At 49.9% G+C, this 19,963-nt stretch overlaps 1 protein-coding gene and 1 long non-coding RNA gene across 2 annotated transcripts; one reads left to right on the top strand and one right to left on the bottom strand.

The window, feature by feature from the left end:
• The first annotated feature begins 1,977 nt into the window (after nt 1–1,977).
• On the top strand, nt 1,978–18,332 carry Trim50 (tripartite motif containing 50). Its single transcript, XM_006971292.4, has 6 exons — nt 1,978–2,379; nt 7,895–7,990; nt 14,166–14,396; nt 14,484–14,506; nt 17,142–17,266; nt 17,694–18,332. The coding sequence occupies exons 1-6, from the start codon at nt 1,981–1,983 to the stop codon at nt 18,272–18,274; spliced, it is 1,455 nt and encodes a 484-aa protein (XP_006971354.1). The 5' UTR covers nt 1,978–1,980; the 3' UTR covers nt 18,275–18,332.
• On the bottom strand, nt 16,630–18,179 carry LOC143270650 (uncharacterized). The gene is made up of 2 exons (XR_013047890.1): nt 18,075–18,179; nt 16,630–17,338 (listed from the first exon to the last, which is right to left on the bottom strand). It is a non-coding gene; the product is annotated as an uncharacterized LOC143270650 (long non-coding RNA).
• Nucleotides 18,333–19,963: the final 1,631 nt, after the last annotated feature.

Raw genomic sequence — 19,963 nt, forward strand, 5'->3', positions numbered from 1 at the left:
CCTTAAAACAATATCCAACAAGAGGGACCCACACTGGAAATGCTCTACAACTTGATCTTTTGTTTTGTTTTGCTTTTGAGATAGTCTCAGGAGGCCTAGGATGGCTTTGAACTTGTTGTGTAGCTGAGAATGAACTTGAACTTCTGGCCTTCTGTCAGCACTTCCCAAGTCCTGGGATTACAGGTGTTCACCACCCTGTCCAGTTTACACCTTGACCTTGAGAGTGAACATACACAAGTAAGATATACATCACTGCATCACACTGTGTGGTTAAGAGCTGTTTATGTTACACCTCAAATGAAAAAAAATCAGATTAAGCAATGTGTTTTGTCAGTGTTTTGCACACACACACACACACACACACACACACCACATCTCATCCAAACCTACAAAACAAGAGAATATATAAATACATAAAACACCTTTAAAATTCTGGGTTGGGGGTATTCAGAAAGCTGCTTGTCATAGCGCATACCTGCTCTGGCTTGGAGTTCGTAAGTATGGAGGGCATGCTTGTCCCGCCCCTCCCCCACCCCGGGCACGGCCACTATCTGCCCCCTGGGTTATCATAAGGGACCCAGCAGAGGCTGCCGCCTCAGTCTCGTGGTATGACCCACTTTCCACCTGATTCTGGATGACCTTGGGGACACAGGTGTTGTTGGAAAAAAAGGGAGTGGAGAGGGGAAGGGGCGGACACCAGGCAGTGGGACTCTGTGTCCAGCTGGGTGCCCAGGTCTGTGCGTCAGCTGTCCCATTCTGGAAGAAGGAAGAAAGGGCTTGAGTGAGCAGACAGAGCTCCTGGTTTGAGACCTAGTGGGAGGCCTGGTGGACCACAAGAGACCAGGTAATGCAACAGTGGGGTGGGGATGGGGTGGCTGTCATGATCTAGCGGAGACTTCATTTCTGTTTCCACCGGGGAGCAGGGGCAGATGAGCACCAAAGCCTCTCCATCCCAGACTCCGAGGACAGCGTTGTTCGGGGACAAGGGACTTGGCCCTTGGTGCTGGGGATGTAGCTAGTGGATAGGTACTGACTTACCAGACACGCTTGAGGCCCCGGGTTCTATACCCAGCCCTTTATAACCTGGCTATCGTGGGGGCATACCTGTAATTCCAGCACTCCTAGTACTACAGCCTCAGGTGGAGGAGGAGGATCAGGAGTTCAGTCTCATCCATGGCTGCATACAGAGTTCAAGGCCATCACCGCTTACATGAGTCTGGTCTCTGAAGAACAAAACAAAACAAAACAAAACAAAACAATCTTGCTTTAAGATTGCCTGAGTGGGCCAGGCAGTGATGGTGCACACCTTTAATCCCTGCACTCTGGAGGCCGGGGCAGGTGGATTTTTGTGAGTTCGAGCCCAGCGTGGTCTAAAGAGTGAGTTCTAGTACAGCCAGGTCTACACAGAGAAAACCTGTCTTGAAAAACCAGAGAGACAGAGACAGAGACAGAGAGATGGAGACAGAGACAGAGACAGAGACTCCTTGAGATAGAATCCCAGAGCTGGGGCTCTGGAACCTCTAGGACTCAAAATAAAAAGTAAGGGGGAGGGGCAATACCTCATCAGTAGAGTACCTGCCTAGTGTGTGTAGGGCCCTGGGTTCAATCCCCAATGCTGGGGGAGTGTGTGTGTGTGTGTTGGGGGTGTGTGTTAATATCTCCTGACATTTGTGATGCTGGGGACTGAACCCAGGACCTCATGGATGGTAGGAAAGTAGCTGTACCTCTCTGACTTACACTCCCAGTTGAGCTGTATATCCAGACCCATAGTGACCATTTTTTTCCATTAAAGTCCTTTTTTTTTCTTCTGGATGGGGAAACTGAGGTTCAGGGTCATAGTAGGTTAAGATCAGAATCCAGGACCGGCATCCTTCTCCCTAAGCTTCCAGCATCCCTTGGGTTGGGGGCAGAAACGACAAGGGGAGGGAGTGGCAGGACCGAAGACCGACCGATGCCACCTGCCTTGCAGCTGCTGCGTGCATGGCTTGGCGCGCGGCCGTGCCGGAGCTACAGGACCAACTACAGTGCCCCATTTGCCTGGAGGTCTTCAAGGAGCCTCTGATGCTACAGTGCGGCCACTCCTACTGCAAAGACTGCCTGGACTCCTTGTCCCAACACCTGGACTCCGAGCTGCGCTGTCCCGTGTGTCGTCAGTGGGTAGACTACAGCAACTCCCCACCTAATGTCTCCTTGGCACGGGTGATCGATGCCCTGAGGCTCCCGGGGGACGCAGAGCCCACCGTTTGCGTCCACCACCGGAACCCTCTCAGCCTCTTCTGCGAGAAAGACCAGGAGTTCATCTGTGGTCTCTGCGGCCTGCTGGGCTCCCACCAACACCACCGAGTCACACCAGTCTCCACCGTCTACAGCCGCATGAAGGTGCGAGGGGCGGGCGGGCCTCTAACGGGAGGAGCGGAGCAAAGGGGCAGCTTTCCTGAGCTCTCTTGCGCCTCCACTCGGTGGAAGCGGCCTACTGCACCAGGGCTCCATTTCCCACCCCAACTCCATTTTGGGAGCATATGCCATGCATATACAAGCATGCATTACTGTTCATTAGTTTTTAACGTTTATTTGTTTATTGACTGTGTGCACTCGTGCACCACGGCATGCATTCGAGAGTCAGAGGGCAACTTGTGGAAGTTAGTTCCCTCCTTCCAAGTGGGGGTCCCATTCATTGGTTTTGAACAGTTGCTTATACCAGGTACTGGGGGAATGACGTGGATCCTCTCGCCAGACATTTCCTTTTCTTTTTCTTCCTCTTCTTCTTTGCATCTCTGGCTTGCTGTACAGACAGAAGGCTCAGTCTAGAGCTTAAGCAGCGCTCTACCACGGAGCCACATCACCAGGTTTCCTTTAGTTCGGTGAGATGTTTTTTTTTCTAGTGGTTTATCTGAGACAAGGTTTTACTATGGTAGCCCAGGCTGGCCTTGAACTCACTATGCAGGCCAGATTGGTCTTGACCTCTAAATCTTGTCTCATTCTTCACAGAGCTGAGATTTTAGGCATGCACCACCATGTTTTTTTTTTTCTTTTCTTTTTATGGTTTCTATTCCTTTCTGAGTGGACACATGTGTGCGTATGTATGGAGGTCAGAGGACAACTCCCAGGAACCCATTCTCTTCTTCCGCCACATAGGTCCCAGGATCAAACTCAGGTCACAGGGCTTCATTGCTGAGCCGTAACGTTGGCCTGGCTTCTTGAGAGCTCCTCAGTCTATCTGTTCACAAGCAGGAGGGCAGGACCTTTGTTCCCTGCTGTGGGTCAGTGGCCACGATTGTGGTTCTCAACCCGTGGGTCGTGACCCCTTAGGGTGAACCAGCCCTCTCACAGATGGCCTGCATATCATATATTTACATTACAATTCCGAACAGCAGCAAAATTAGAGTTGTGAATTAACAAAAAAAATAATTTCATGGTTGGGGGAATCGCCACAACATGAGGGACTGTATTAAAGGGCCACAGCATTAGGAAGGTTGAGAACCACTCTCTACAGCTAGAGCTGACAAGTAGCAAATGTTTGAAATATATATGTTAAATTGAATTCCTCAGTCTATGGATCTCAGGTGAACAGATCAACATTTACTATTTTAATTTTTTTTTCAAATGTAATATATATATAAGGCTTAAGAGTCATATGTGGGCTGGAGTGATGGCTCAAAGGTTAAGAACACTGGTTGTTCTTCCAGAGGTCCAGAGTTCAATTCCCAGCAACCACATGGTGGCTCACAACCATCTGTAATGAGATCTGGCGCCCTCTTCTGACATGCAGGCAGAACACTGTATGCATAATAAAATAAATCTTTGGGGGGAAAAAAGAGAGTCCTATGTATAAGGCTGGAGATGTGCCTCAATGATAGAGTGCTTGCCTAGAATCCCCCAGTGAGGGGCTGGGGTGTGGCTCAGTGGTAGAGCCCCTGCCTAGAATCCCCCAGTGAGGGGCTGGGGTGTGGCTCAGTGGTAGAGCCCCTGCCTAGAATCCCCCAGTGAGGGGCTGGGGTGTGGCTTAGAGTCAGAAAGCTTGCCTAGCAGGTGCAAGGCCCTAGATTTCCCCAGCACAAGAAAGAAAGAAGAAAATATACATAAAGTTTGTAAGTGGGACTGAAAGAGGTTAGTTTTCTTGTTCCTTTTGGTGCCTTTATTTCTTTCTTCAACCTAGAAAGACAGTATAACACCTGGGCTGGGCAGTGCCTGTGCCTTTGGCTTGCATGTACGCACTGGGTGTCTAATATGTGCAGGCACTGTGCTGTACTGCTAGCCTACTACTGTAGGCAAAAGCCTCCCCAGGTGCATCACCAAGTGAAGATGCGTCACTTGGGATTGGAGAAGTTCTGTGTGTTAGATGGAAGTGGACTTCCCATCTGAGATCTGAATCCCAAGGAAATAAGGGAGAAAAGAGGAGGAGGAGAGGAGGAGGGAGAGGAGGGAGAGGAGGAGAGGAGGAGGGAGAGGAGGAGGAGAGGAGGGAGAGGAGGAGGAGAGGAGGGAGAGGAGGAGGAGAGGAGGAGGAGAGGAGGGAGAGGAGGAGGAGAGGAGGAGGAGAGGAGGGAGAGGAGGAGGAGAGGAGGGAGAGGAGGAGAGGAGGAGGAGAGGAGGAGGAGAGGAGGGAGAGGAGGAGGGAGAGGAGGAGGAGAGGAGGGAGAGGAGGAGAGGAGGAGGGAGAGGAGGAGGAAGCAGCACCCGCAGAAGAGCAGGAGGCATGTGGGAAGTCCTTCCGCCATGGGCAGATGGTATGATGGCCAGGGCACTTGCTGCACGAGGACCTGAATTGGAATCTCCAGCACCTGTGTGAAAAGCCAGGCGTGGCCATGTCTGCCAGCGACACCGGAAGTGTGGGAAGACAGAGACAGGAGGATGGCTGGGCTTGCTGGCTGCCAGCCTACCTTCAGCATCACAGAGAGACCCTGTCTCCAGGGAACAGGGCAGGGAGTGACAGAGCTGGACATCTGACCTCCTCCTCTGGGCTCCACAGGTGTGAAAATGGCATGCACACCCACATATGTGTGTGCATATCGTGTACACACACACACACACACACACACACACACACACACACACACACGCCATCCCAAGATTCACGAGGGTAAGTGAGCTGAAGAGTCATGCCTGGTGATAAATACCTATAGTTCCAGCACTAGAAATGTGGAGGCAGGAGGATCAGAAGTTCAAAGTCAGCCTTGGTTATATGTCAAGTTTGAGGCCAACCGGAGTTACATGAAACCCCCTTTTAAAAGAGAAAGAAAGAGGAGAGGGGGAGGGGGAAGGAGGGAGGGAGGGAGGAAGGGGAAGAGGTGGGGAGTTAAGAAGGAAGGAAAGAAGGGCCAGGCATGGTGGCACATGGGAGGCAGAGGCCTGCAGATCTTAGTGAGTCCAGGGCCAGCCTGGTCTATACAGTGAGTTCAGGGCCAGCCTGGTCTACATATTAAGTTCCAGGCCAGTCAGGGCTATATAGTGAGACCTTGTCTCTAACAAACAAACAAACACAAAATAAAGGAAAAAATGAAAGAATAGAGGGAGGGAAGGAGGGAGGGAGGGACAGAGGGAGGGAAGGAGAGGTCGGAGCCAGATGGGGCAGTGAAGTAAGCAGGACCCAAACTGTGGAAACCTGTACGAGCCAGGAAGGGACCTGGAGTTTATTTAGAAGCCTTGGACAGATGGTGGCCTCTGGAGGTTTGAAGCCTGGTGGTGATGGGTCAGCTCTCCTAGGCTGGAGAGTGGACCAGAGTGAGGCTGAAGGCCGCAGCAGGGTCTGCAGGGACCAGGAACTAACAGGTAGAAACCGGTAAGAAGTCTGGATGTGCCGGGATGCTTGGAAGGAAGATGAGGAAGACCCCTGAGGCCTGAAGGTGGGAGGAAGGAGCATGGGAGGACCCAGCATCGCGACAGGTGGGCTGTCATGAGAGAGATGGTGTCCACACCTGGGTGACACCATCGCTAGGGACCAGGCAGAGAGAGAAGGAAGACATGGAGGAGCCCAGGAGCATCGGGGCTTAGGATAGGGGGAGAGGGCTGGAGAGCTGGCTCTGCCACTTGATGAGCACATGCTGCTCTTGCGGAGGACCCATGGTTTGTTCCCAGCATCCATGTCAGGTGGCTCACAACCACCTGTAACTCCAGCTGCAGGGGAGTCCCATGCCTCAGGCCTCCGACGCTTGGACACCAACGCTTAGCACATACCCCCAACCAGTTACACACACACATATACTCATATACTTAAACATACAATAAATCTGTTTTAAAACCCTTTTTTAAAAAAAGAGGCGTGGTGTGAGGGCTGTGGAGACGACTCAGTCAGTACGGTGCTCTCTGTGTGAGCGTGAGGAATGGCGTTAGAGTCCCTAGGCCCACATAAAAAGTCGGGGTGTAGTAGTATGTGCTGGCAACCCCAGCACTGAGGAGGCAGAGACAGGCAGATCCTTGGGGCTTCCAGGCCAGCCATCCTGCTTAGCTGAATTAGGGGAGCCCCAGGGCAGTGACAGGCCCTGTCTCAAAAGACAAGTTGGAGAGTATGTGAGGAACGACAGCTGAGGTGGACCTTTGGCCTGTCTCAAAAACAAACAACGAAAGCCAACAACAACATCCACAAACAGCACTCGGGGAGCAGGTGGATCTGGGTTGACAGCCGGGTCAGCGAGCGAGACAGCTCAGCACATAGAAGCATCTGCTGTGCAATCCTAAAGAGCCGAGTTCAATCCCCGCCTATGGTAGAAGGAGAGAACTGACTCCTGAAAGATGTCTTCTTCTGACCTTTACACATGTGTCTTGGCATGCACACACACACAATTTTTTTGTTTGTTTTTTTTCAAGACAGGGTTTCTCTGTGTAGTTTTGGTGCCTGTCCTGGATCTCGCTCTGTAGACCAGGCTGGCCTTGAACTCACAGAGATCCACCTACCTCTGCCTCCCAAGTGCTGGGATTAAAGGCATGTACCACTGCCATCCGGCCACAATTAAAAAAAAAAAAAAAAGACATTTTGATTGATTTTTTTTTTTTTTTTTGAGTTCTCAATACATTATCCCACTGGCCTGGAACTCACCATGGAGCACAGGCTGGCCTGGAACTATCTTCCTGCCTCAGTCTCCTGAGAGCTGGGGATGCAAGTGTGTGGCTTGACGTCTTATCTTCCTCTTCCTGCCGCCCAGTTCACTGGCCTGGTCTCGGCTCTCTCTGCCTCAGGAGGTGACTGTCGTGTTCCCTCCTGAGACTGCTGGGGATGCTCAGGGGCCTGCTCCTCCAGGACAAGGACAGGGCATCGGCTGCCCTGGATACCTGGGCTTGCTTGCTTCTTTCTTTTTTTAAATAATGCTTAGATTTGTTTTATTATTTCATGTGCAGGGGTATTTTGCCTGCACAGATGTGTGTGTGTCGTGTGCATGCCTGGTACCCAAGGAGGTCAGAAAAGGGTGCCGGATCCCCTGGGGCTGGAGTTAGAGATGGTTGTGAGCTGCCCCGTGGGGGCTGCGAGTCAAACCCCTGAGCAGTTTCACCAGCCCCTTGTCTTCTTTCTTTGCCCTTCCGCTTTCCCCCTTTGCTTTCTTCCCTCTGCTCGGCCTCCCTCCCCTTCTGTTCCCCCCACCCCACCCCGCCTCCACCCTGTTCCCTTTCTCTTTCCCTCCCTGACATAGTCTGGTTACATGTAATGTAGGCTGGCCTTGAACTCCTGCCTCAGCCTCCCGAGGCCTGGGGAGACAGGTGTGCACCATTACCTCCATCTTCCTTAAACACTCTTCACCTGTGTGTGGAGGGGACCTGGGAAGCCCTGGTTCCTACCCTGGTTCCTACCCTGGCTCCACGTCACGGTCACTGGGAACCCCCCAAGGGAAAGGTTCTGTGCTTCCTGAGGAGAGGGAAGAGCGATCGGCCGGCTCCTCACAGGACCACGGCATGTCACCTGCAGGAAGAACTCGCAGGCCGCATATCTGAGCTGAAGGAGGAGCAGAGGAAAGTGGAGGAACACATTGGCAAACTGGTGAACAACAGGACCCGGATTATTGTGAGTCCCTTCCCTCTGCCTGGGGCCCTAGATCCGTCCACCCCATTTCCTGCAGAACCCGGTTTCCCACTCCCTTCTCCCCGGCAACCGCCATTGCCTCTTTCTGACAGGATCTTGGGTAGCCAGGATGATCTTAAACTCTTGACGCAGCTGAGAATTACCTTGAACTTCTCATCTGTCTACCTCCTCTTCTTGAGTGCTAAGATCATAGGTGTGTCCCGCCAGTGCTGGATGGGACCGAGCACTTCATGTGTGCTAGGCAGGTGCCCTACCTGAACCACATCCTGGGGGATTCTAGGCAGGTGCTCTACCACCGAGCCACACCCCAGCCCCTCACTGGGGGATTCTAGGATGTGCTCTACCACTGATCCACACCCCAGCCCCTCACTGGGGGATTCTAGGCAGGTGCTCTACCACTGAGTCACACCCCAGCCCCTCACTGGGGGATTCTAGGTACTACTAAGCTCTGTCCCTGACTCAAATTTTCTGAGCCAAAAGCTCAGAAAATTTGATTTTATTTTTGTCGTGCTGCAAATCAACCCGGAGCCCTGTACAATCGAGGTGAGCACAGGGTTCTAAGCACTGAACCACCCCCTCCCCACCCCCTCTCCCAAGCCCTTTTCTAATTTGCCCTTTACAGAAAAGGGTGCCTTCTGTACAAAGCCAAGTTCAAAGATACCCTGGTGGCTGGGGGGAGGCCCCATTCCTTATAAGGGAATTGGACCCAGGTGTCAGAACTGGTTCCAAGTTGGCTTTTGTTCAGTGATAAGGCAGGACTGGAATCCCCGAGATAAGGTCCCCAAGCTTGGGCCCAGCTCTCCTCCATACTTCGGGGCCACCTGTGTCTGCTTGCCCTTGGTAGCCATCATGGGGTACTGAGGAACGAAAGCCTGGACAGGAAGCTGCCGGCGTTGGGGGCTAGAAGTGGCAGAGAAGGGACAGGAATGTCACACATGCCCTCACTCAGCTCTGAGCCTTAGGAGGAAGATGATGGAGGTTTGGTCTTTTTTTTTTTTTTTTTTTTTTTTTAGACAGGGTTTCTCTGTGCGGCCCTGGCTGTTCTGGGTCTATTTATGTAGGCCAGACTGGTCTCTGCCTCCCAAATGCTGGAATTAAAGGCATGTGCCACCACCATCCGGCTGATGGAGGTTTTTTAAGCTTGGAAGAGCATGAGGGTCCTTTACTCTGCTTATAGCTGGGGGGCTGCCATTGTCGTACTTGTGTTTGTAGCTCACACTCAGGGTTTGGTGGGCAAGCGTGTAACACCTGTCCCTTTCTGCAGTCTAACCCCCCCCCCATTCCTTTTTAGTTTTTGACACTGGGTCTCACTGTGCTCTCTGTGTAGCCCAGGCTGGCCTGGAACTTAGAGAGATCAGACTGCTGGGACCAAAGGCATGCGCCGCCACACCTCACCCTAGCTCCTTCTCTTTTGTGTTGTTACAAATCATTTTACTCTTTGCCTGTCCTATTTTTTAATTGAGTGTTTAAGACCATGTACCAAATATTTATCCACTTTAATTTTAATCTCAAAGTCAACTGAAGCTCACTTTTAGCGTCTGGGGAGGAGCCCAGATTAAAGTCTGGCTCCTTTAATCTGTCCTCTACCAGTCATGCTGTGGGGTGGATTCAGGGTCTTGCTGACCAGGTGGCCTCCCTCAGAAGGGTTGGCGACAGTTCACTCCGGGTTACCCCTTACTTTCAGAATGCACATTCTTGAGAGTGCAAACCCTGGATCTCCATTGCTCTCTCTGGTCGAGAGAATGAGGATGTGTGACTTGCCCAAGCTTCAGGACCCTTTGAGAAGCAGCCTGTACTTTTCTGGAATGTAGCTGACCTGGGGACACGGGCCAAAGTATCGGCTGTTGTCTTAGCCCTGTGGTATTATTGGCTTTGGCCGTCCAGTATGGTGATTGAACACTCAGAAGGTCACTTACACCAGTATTTAAGAACAAACAGTGCTTTCAAACTTAGCTGTTGATTCACTTAGATAAAGTTTGACAAAGACATGTTTCTACATAAACTTTAACTCTGTTAGGACTCAGTTTCCTAACTAGAAGTCTGATGAGCTCAGTGGAAACCATGAACAATTATCTGATAAAACATTAAACCTTTGTTCTCTAAGCACATTTTTGTAAACCCCTACTATTTTTACTAATAAAACAAGTTTATATTTGAATGGAAACTTAGGAAACTGTAGCTTAAACACAGAGAACATGTGTACTGTGTCTTAAATGTGTAACATCTACAAATGCAAACAAAACAGTCCTGGAGATAGTTTTATTTTTGTTTTTTTGTTTGTTTGTTTGTTTGTTTGTTTTTTTTTTTTTTTTTTTTGGTTTTTCGAGACAGGGTTTCTCTGTGTAGCTTTGCGCCTTTCCTGGAACTCACTGGTAGCCCAGGCTGGCCTCGAACTCACAGAGATCCGCCTGCCTCTGCCTCCCGAGTGCTGGGATTAAAGGCGTGCGCCACCACCGCCCGGCTCCTGGAGATAGTTTTAAAAAGTAACATCTAGTCATGAGGGGTGACACATGCCTTTAATCCCAGCACTCAGGAGGAAGAGGCAGGTGGTTCTCTATAAGTTCGAGGACAGCCTGGTCTATATGAGTTCTAGAACAGTCAAGTCTATGTAGAGATCCTGTCTCAAAAAGAAAAGACAAAGAAAAAAAAAAGAAAAAGAAAATTAAAAAATAAAATAACAGGGCTGGAGAAATGGTTGATCTTCCAGAGGTCCTGAGTTTAATTCTTAGCAACCACATGGGGGCTCACAACCATCTGTAATGAGATCTGGTGCCCTCTTCTGGCGGCAGGTGTACATGCAGGCAGAATACTGTATACATAATAAATACATAAAACTAAAAAAAAAATTAAATAAAATAACATCTAAATTAACAAATTTGACAAATACTAGTTAAATAATAAATAAACAAACAAGACAAGGCTGTCCACTCTCCCCATATTTATTCAATATAGTGCTAGAAGTTCTAGCTAGAGCAATAAGACAACAAAAGGAGATCAAAGGGATACAAATTGGCAAGGAAGAAGTCAAACTTTCACTATTTGCAGATGATATGATAGTATACATAAGTGACCCCCAAAACTCTACCAGGGAACTCCTACAGCTGCTAAACTCCTTCAGTAAAGTGGCAGGATACAAGATCAACTCAAAAAAATCAGTAGCCCTCCTATACACAAATGATAAGAGGGCTGAGAAAGAAGTCAGAGAAACATCACCCTTTATAATAGCCACAAATTATATAAAATACCTTGGGATAACACTAACTAAACAAGTGAAGGACCTTTTTGATAAGAACTTTAAATCTCTAAAGAAAGAAATTGAAGAAGATATCAGAAAATGGAAGGATCTCCCATGCTCATGGATAGGCAGGATTAACATAGTAAAAATGGCAATCTTACCAAAAGCAATCTACAGATTCAATGCAATCCCCATCAAAATCCCAACACAATTCTTCACAGACTTGGAAAGAAAAATACTCAACTTCATATGGAAAAACAAAAGACCCAGGATAGCTAAAAGAATCCTATACAATAATAAATAAACAAATCTTATTATAACAAGAATTTATGAGCTAATTTTGTTTAAAAGTGTTTACTGTTCATTTTGAGTTCCTACATAGCCAAAGCAGGGTAAAGTCTTAATATTTGTTCTCACTTTGTGTCTATGCTTTTGTTAGTCTCACTTTTCTTTGCTTACTTCTGCACGTAAGATATTAATTGCTTGATCTGAAAGCACAGGGACACGTGATTGTCTTAATTCTTGAATTCCAGGAACAGTACAGTCTAGCAAGATCAGCCCCCAAGTGAGGCTATTTCTCCATTCCGGTGAGGTTGCAGATTGGAGCAGAAGTCACCATGTCCTGAGGGGCAGTTTATTTCCTGCAAGCAATAGGGACTTCTTGAATCATTTTGTGGAACCAGACAGTGACCGAGCAAACAACATTCTAAGAATGTTTAATCACATACACATTTTATCTTCTGTTTTAGAGTTTCAGTTACACTGTGAACTAAAATGAATTTGGCCTACTTGACAGCTTTAATTTATATGATCTTGTCTTAGTTACTGTTATTGCTGTGAAGAGACATCATGACCAAGGCAACTGTTATAAAAAGAAACCATTTAATTGGGGCTTGCTTACAGTTTCAGAGGGTTAGTACATGATCATCATGGCGGGAAGCAGACAGGCATGGGACTGGAGCAGTAGATGAGAGCTTTCCATCCTGATTCACAGGTGGCAGAGGGGGCGGCAGTGCAGAGACAGACAGACAGAGACAGACAGACAGACAGACACTGGGTCTGGCCTGGGCTTTTGAAGACTCAGTGACACCTTCCCAACAAAGCCACACCCCCTACTCCTTCCCAAACAGTTCCACTAACTGGTGACTAAGCATTCAAATATACGAGCCTATGGGGGCCAGTCTCATTCATAAACCAAATGGATGCTATGTAAACATTATTATTATTATTATTCGTTTTTCAAGATAGGGTTTCTCTGTGTAGCTTTTCACCTTTCCTGGAACTCACTTTGTAGGCCAGGTGAGCCTCGAACTCACAGAGATCTGCCTGCCTCTGCCTCCTGAGTGCTGGGATTAAAGGCGTGCACCACCACCACCTGGCTGCAACCAGTATTTTAAAAGCATAAACAGAGGCTGGGGAAATGGCTCAATGTTCAGAATGCCTCCTGCCCTTGTGGAGGACTCAAGTTCAATTCCTATAACCAACACAGCACCTCGCAATCACCAGTAACTCCAGTCCTCGGGGATCTGACACCCTCTTTCTGGCCTGCATGAGCACTAGTAGAAACACACGTGGTATATATGCAGGAATACAGGCAAAACACTCATAAAATAACAAAATAGATCTAAAAAATAGATTATTGTGATATGTATGAGTGTCTTGCCTGCATGCATGTATGTACACCATCTGTGTTTCTCATGACCATGGAGGCCAGAAGAGGACATCAAATCCCCTGGGACTAGAATTGCAGACAGTTGTGAGCTGCCTGTAGGTGCTAGGAATTGAACCCAGGTCCTTGGCAAGAGCAACAGGTGCTCTTAATTGGTGATCTATCTCTTCAGCTCCAATAAATAAATTAAAAGAGAGAGACTCTTCAGCTCCAATAAATAAATTAAAAGAGAGAGACACCTAGAAACCAATGCCAATGCCCATTTCTTTTTTTTCTTCTTGAGATACGGTCTCTCTATGTAGCCCTGGCTGTCCTGGAACTTACTCTGTAGCCCAGGCTGGCCTTGAACTCACAGAGATCCACCTGACCCTGCCTCCCGAGTGCTGGGATTAAAGGTGCACGCCACCACGCCCACCCTCAGTGCCTATTTCTGACACAGCAAAATGTGCACTGATGATCCAGTGTTGGCTCAGCGCAAGTCCAACTGGTACTCAGTAAAACAGCAAACCATGACTAAGCACAAAGAAAAAAAATAAACTAGGCACAGTGGCACACACCTTTAATCCCCGCACTCGGGAGGCAGAGGCAGCTTGGTCTACAGAGCCAGTTCTAGGACATCCAGGGCTACACAGGGAAAACCTGTCTTGAAAAACCTAAAAAAATAAATAAGGCCAAACATATCTCAGCCAAGGCAAACCATGACTCAACAAAAAGCACACCATGACTTGATAAAAAAAAATCAAGCCATGACTCCGCTAAAAACAAAATCAAACCATGACTCAGTAAAAATAGCCAAACATAATTCAGTAAAGCTCCAAATTGAGACTCAGCAAAATCACAAAGACTCCGTTGAATCGGCAACCATAGCTGCACACTGGCCATTTTAGGGCTATGGGGTGAGGATCAGGGTTGGGGTCAGGGTTAGGAGTAGGGTAAGGTATTTGCCTAGCATGCATGAAGCCCTAGGTTCAATCCCCAGTACTGCAAAAAGTATATATATATATATATATATATATATATATATATATATATATATATATATATATACATACATAGATACATAAAATAGGAGCGGGTCATTTCTAGGGCTCCCCCGTCACAACATGAACTCACAGCTATCATCAACCCATTGGGCATGTAGGCTGAGCCCCCTTCAGGATGGACCAGAAAAACAAGGTCCTGGGGATGCTGAGACCACACCCAGCCCAGCAGGTGAGCTGTGACTGCACTGTGACTGGCCCTCCTTGTCTTAGAATGAGTCCGATGTCTTCAGCTGGGTGATCCGCAGAGAGTTCCAGGAGCTGCATCACCTGGTGGATGAAGAGAAAGCCCGCTGCCTGGAGGGGGTAGAGGGTCACACACGTGGCCTGGTGGCCTCCCTGGACATGCAGCTGGAGCAAGCCCAGGGTACTCAGGAGCGACTGACCCAGGCTGAGCAGGTGCTGGAGCAGTTCGGTAATGAGAGTCACCATGAGTTCATCCGGGTGAGTGGCCAAGAGTGTGGTCCCCAGCCCTCTCCTTAACGATGCAGTTTCGACACAGCAGTAATCCCATCCTTCTCTTTCTTCCAGAAGTTCCACACCATAGCCTCCAGGTAACAACCCCAACAGAAGCTGCTGGGACAGAGGTCAGCCAGTGTCCAGTGTCTGCTGGCACAGGCGTCACATCCCCATGGTCCCTCCATGAGGTCTAACTCTAAGCTGCTCCCAACGTGTGGCTCTGCCCAAGGAAAAGAACGGAAGTCAAGTGCCTGGCATCAGGGTTCTCACAGACTAGTCATGTAGAGGAAAAACTGGTGCATCCCTGTGGTAACTATGGCAACAGATACTGCCTCAAGCTATAGTGGAGGAGGTGATGGCCAGGGACCGGCAGAGGCATATAGGGGTGACAGCTGAGAAGGCTGTGGTGTGCAGGCAGGCAGAGTGGGAGCCATCTCGAGAAATGCGGGTAAGGTGGTATGCAGACCACAGAGTGCAATAAAGTTCAGTGTTGCTGTGGAGTCAACTGTTATGTGTGAGGAAGTGGAGAGGGAGATGTACCAGGCAGGCAAAGCCAGAATGAGTGCCCTTGAGGTGTGCTCTTTGGACCCTGGGAAGGGAGTGAGTTCATGTTAGTGCTGGAAAACTCAACAGTTTCTGAACCTTCCTCAGACCCTGCGGGCGTAGAGCTCCTTGTTTTCTCTCTTTTTAAATTCTTGTTTTATGTGTATGGGTGTTCTGCATGTATGTACGTCTGTGTGAAGTGTCCACAAATGCCGTAAGAGAGCATTGGCTTCCCCAGAACTGGAGTTACACAGCTGTAAGCTGCCATGTAGGTGCTAGGAATCGAACCTGGGTCCTCTCAGAGTAGCCAGTGCTCTTAACTGAGACATCTCTCCAGCCTCTCCTAGTTTTCTTTATGTGTGTATTGTTCATGCACATTTATAGGTGTGGAGGCCAGAGGACAGCCCTGGCTGTTGTTTTCAGATACCATCTACCTTGTTTTTTTGTTTTTGATTTTGTCTTTTGAGACAGGGTCTCTCACTGGCCTGGGGCTCACCAAGTAGGCCAGGCTGGCCAGCCAGAGAGTCTCAGGGATTTGTCTGTCTTCGCCTTCCCAGCATTTACCACCATGCTTGGCTTTTTCAGATTGATTCTTTTATTTTATGTGATGAGTGTTTTGTCTGCATGTCTGTCTGTGCGCCCATTGTGTGTTTGGTGCCTGAAGAGGTCAGAAGAGGGAGTTGGATCCCTTGGAACTAGAGTTGCAGACAGTTGTCATCTGCCATGTGGGTGCTGGGGACCGAACCCAGGTCTTTTGCAAGAGCGACAAGTGTTTTAACCAGTGAGCCATCTCTCTAGGCACCGTGCCGGGCTCTTTCAGGTGGATTCTGGGAACTGAACTCAGGCAGGTCTTCATTCTTGCTAGGCAAGCAATCTACCTGTTGAGCTATCTCCCAGCCTGCCCTCCTTGTTGTCTGTGGTTTCCTTTATTCCTTGGGGCCATGTGCCTAGAAGGCACTTATGGAAATGAACAGACGGACAATTTGCCAAGCTCAGCTGGAAGCAGAATCCTCCCCAGCTACAGTGAGCAATCAAGTCACTTGATGTAGAGGGTCTTTGGAGGCAGTGCCTGTCAGCAACGCCTGCCTGGAGGGCTGGCTAAAACATGATACAACTTCACCAGGGTGATTGGTTTCTGATAAGCAAGGGTCTGCATCTCTAACAATTCCCAGGAAAGTTAGACTCCTGTTCCTCAGACTCGCGCGTGAGCGCTCTGTCAACCAACGACTGTTGTATTAGTAGCCTTGTTTTGCTGAGACCAAATGACGTAAGGGAGGTAATGTTTATTTCAGTCCATCACAGCCAGGAAGGTGCGTGGGAGCGTGGACTTGGTCACATGGTGGCAGATAGGGAGCTGAGAGATAAGGCTGAAGCCAGAGGTGGGGGTGACCTTCAAAGACCTGCTACAGTGACCCGTTTGCACCAGCCAGGCCCCACCTCTTTCTGATAGTACTACCACCTGGGAACCAGCTTCGCGGCATGAGCCTGTGGAGGACACTTCCAAGACCATCCGTAAGAGCAGCCATGCAGCATCTCACGCTGTGTCCAGAGTGGCTTGGTTCTGGAAACCTGCCTGGGCAGCGAGGGGATGCAGAAAGAGCAAGTCCACAGACACACAGGAAGGCTGGTGTCAGGGGGGACAAGCACTCTGAGGTGATGGCATCCACTACGGAGCAACCTGGAACCTGGGCATGTTTATTAGACACAGCACGGGGGTGGTGGTCGGGGTTACACACGGTTGGTAGGCGGTGTCTACTGTAGGTCCGCAGTCTCAAACCATTAACATCTAGGAGGGGGGAGCTGCAGGCTTTGCACACACTGGCCAATCTTTGGTGAACACTTGGACTTTTACACACTGGCAACATTTGTCCTGGGACAAGAGGAAGGCTTTGCCATCCCATGGGTCTGAGGCATCGAGGTCCCCGACCTGGCCATGCCCATGTCAACCATAATAGTCACTCAAGACTTCATCTGTACTTGGTGCATTCACTCAGGGCTTCCTCGGCTCCCCACAATCCCAATCCTAGGCAGCAGGCGCGTTCCTAGGAAGGAGGTGTGAGGAGAGGCATGGTGGTATCATGAATGTGAGGCCTGAGTGGTGAATTTGCCTCTGTGGACTCCCACATGGGAAGGAGGGTGGGAGACAGCCTTCATGGAGCTCCCCACCATTGAAACTCATGCACACAGGGCAGAGGTCCAGCAGGCCCGGCCTTTGGAAGGCGCGTTCAGCCCGATATCCTTCAAGCCAGGTCTCCACCAGGCCGACATCAAACTGACGGTGTGGAAGAGACTCTTCCGGAAAGTTCTGCCAGGTGAGGCTTCAAATCGTCACCCTTTCAGTTCATTGATGGCACCAAGAGGCACACAGAGAACTTACAGGGCACCTGTATGGGGCGGCGAGGCGAGTGTGGGAACGGCTGTGTAAGCACACGCACTTGCGGAAGCCAGACCGGCGCACACACCTCTGCCGGAGCAGAACTCTTCCACGCTGGCCATGTCTGATGTGCTTCAGGCATCATCCATCCGCTCACCCATCTCATCCACTTCCCAACCTATCCCATCCATCCCTTCGTCTATCTACTCCATCCACACAGCCCTGTGCCCGCCCCTTCCAGGTCCTGGGGGGACACAGAGTCAGCACAGCTGTTCCCCTACTCAAGGACTCGGGCTGGCCATCCCCTCCTGGGCAGGGTCTGCAGCTTCTCTGAACCAACCCCCCGGGGTCTCTTTCTCTTCCAGCTCCAGAATCTCTCAAGCTGGATCCAGCTACTGCCCACCCTCTCCTGGAACTCTCCAAAGGCAACACAGTGGTACAGTGTGGCCTCCTCGCCCAGAGACGGGCCAGCCAGCCTGAGCGCTTCGACTACAGCACCTGTGTCCTGGCCAGCAAGGGCTTCTCGTGGGGTCGCCACTACTGGGAGGTGGTGGTGGGTAGCAAGAGCGACTGGCGCCTGGGAGTCATCAAGGGCACAGCCAGCCGCAAGGGCAAGCTGAGCAAGTCCCCAGAGCATGGCGTATGGCTGATAGGCCTGAAAGAGGGCCGCGTGTATGAGGCTTTTGGCTGCCCAAGGCTGCCGCTGCCTGTGGCCGGCCATCCCCATCGCATAGGCGTCTACTTACACTATGAGCACGGGGAACTCACTTTCTTCGACGCCGACCGCCCCGATGACCTGCGGATACTCTACACCTTCCAGGCTGACTTCCAGGGCAAGCTGTACCCCATCCTGGACACGTGCTGGCATGAGAGGGGCAGTAACTCACTGCCCATGGTACTGCCCCCACCCAGTGGGCCTGGACACCTCACACCCGTACAGCTATAGGCTGCCCGGGCGCGGTCTGCCCGTTGGCCCATCCTGCTAGACACAGGAATCTGAGGGGTTCTGCTGGTCTTAAAAGACAGTTTGGACTGCTTGAGAAGTTTCTTCACACCTGCACATCCCTGGAACATTTCTAGAAGGGAATATAGGCCCCTCCCCACCACCTAGGGGTATGCGTATTACCTTCCACCTTTCCAGGTCCTGTATCCACTCAACCTGAGCAACCCTGTCCCTCCCAACTCTTCCAGCAGAGGATAGAAACAGTCCCACACATACTTAATTCTTATCATTGGACCCTTCAAACACCTATTAAAAACAATAAATTTGACATTTTTCTCATTAATTATTACTGTTACTTTGGCACCAACATGTAAGGTATTTTGACCCCAATATTAGGTTTCTCCCCCAACGCAGTAATCTAGATCAAGCCGAATTAAAAAGACTAGGTTCATTGGGCAAAGCACTCCCAGGTGACCTTTCTAGCCCTCACAGGTGAGGCTGGGGACAGGAGCAGGAGAAATCACATGACTGGGCTAGAGGAGGGGGCTTAAATACCCTGTAGGCGTGGTCCTGAGCAGCTTACAGCTTTGGGGAAGGAGCCTGGATTTCTGGCAGTCTGGCAATCTTTCTGAGAGGGCAATGTTTGGAATGGGGCCAAGCTGGAGATTCCAGCCGAATAATTACTACTATCTTTAGTATTTTAGTTTTAGTTGGGTGTATGTTTGGGGATGCTGTGCCCATAGAGGTCAGAAGAAGTTACAGGATCCCTTGGAGCTGGAGTTACAAAGGGTTGTGAGCGCCTAACAGGTTCTGGGAACAGCATGTGCTCTTAACGGCTGTACATCTCTCTTAGCGCCAGCTACCACTATTATTTTGAGACAGTCTCATGTAGACCAGGCTGGCCTGAACTGGCTAGCCAAAGATTACCTTGAACTCTTGATCCTCCTACCTAAGTGCCGGGGTACGGGGAGTGTGCCATTATGCCTGGCTCACTCAGTGGAGGGACTGGAACTAAGGGCTTTCTGCCTCTTGGCAAGCACTCTTCTGAGTTACATCACCATCCCTCCTCCTCCTCCTCCTCCTCCTCCTCCTCACCAATGCTGAGGATGGATTCCAGAGATCTGCACATGCTAGGCAAGTGCTCTACTTCCAGCAGCAATCTCTGCCCCATTAAAAAACACAGTTAATAGTCTAGTCTAGGTTTTGCAGTGCTGAGGATGGAATCCCAGAGCCCCAAATTCACTAGGTGGGTGCTCACACCAAACCACATGTGGATTTAAGGCGGGTAATCTACTTCTGAGCCACACCCCCAACCCCTCAACCGGGGGATTCTAGGCAGGTGTTGTACCACCGAACCACGCCCTTAGTCCCTGACTGGGGGATTCTAGGCAAATACTTTACCACTGAGCAATACTTCCAGACTCTCAATAGAGGCGTCGAGGCTGTGCTTTATGACTGAGTCTTTTATCTTATCATTGGAGGAGGCTGAGGCTGGACGGCGAGTCTGGGGTACATTTTGTGTCTCAGAGTAAGTCACGGTCTTAAAAAACTATCAAGTAGGCCGGTGGTGGTGGCGTACACCTTTAATGCCAGCACTCAGGAGGCAGAGCCAGGCAGATCTCTGTGAGTTCGAGGCCAGCCTGGGCTACAGAGCGAGATCCAGAACAGGCACCAAAACTACACAGAGAAGCC

The sequence above is a fragment of the Peromyscus maniculatus genome, chromosome 23 (genome assembly GCF_049852395.1).
Source record: "Peromyscus maniculatus bairdii isolate BWxNUB_F1_BW_parent chromosome 23, HU_Pman_BW_mat_3.1, whole genome shotgun sequence".
NCBI classification, from domain to species: domain Eukaryota; kingdom Metazoa; phylum Chordata; class Mammalia; order Rodentia; family Cricetidae; genus Peromyscus; species Peromyscus maniculatus.

What these genes read in the sequence shown, in the direction of transcription:
- Trim50 (XM_006971292.4), top strand. Translation starts at nt 1,981, where the DNA reads ATGGCTTGGCGCGCGGCCGTGCCGGAGCTACAGGACCAACTACAGTGC. An exon ending in ACAACAGGACCCGGATTATT is followed by an intron (nt 7,991 to 14,165) that starts GTGAGTCCCTTC and finishes TCCTTGTCTTAG; the next exon opens with AATGAGTCCGATGTCTTCAG. An exon ending in TTCCACACCATAGCCTCCAG is followed by an intron (nt 14,507 to 17,141) that starts GTAACAACCCCA and finishes TCATGCACACAG; the next exon opens with GGCAGAGGTCCAGCAGGCCC.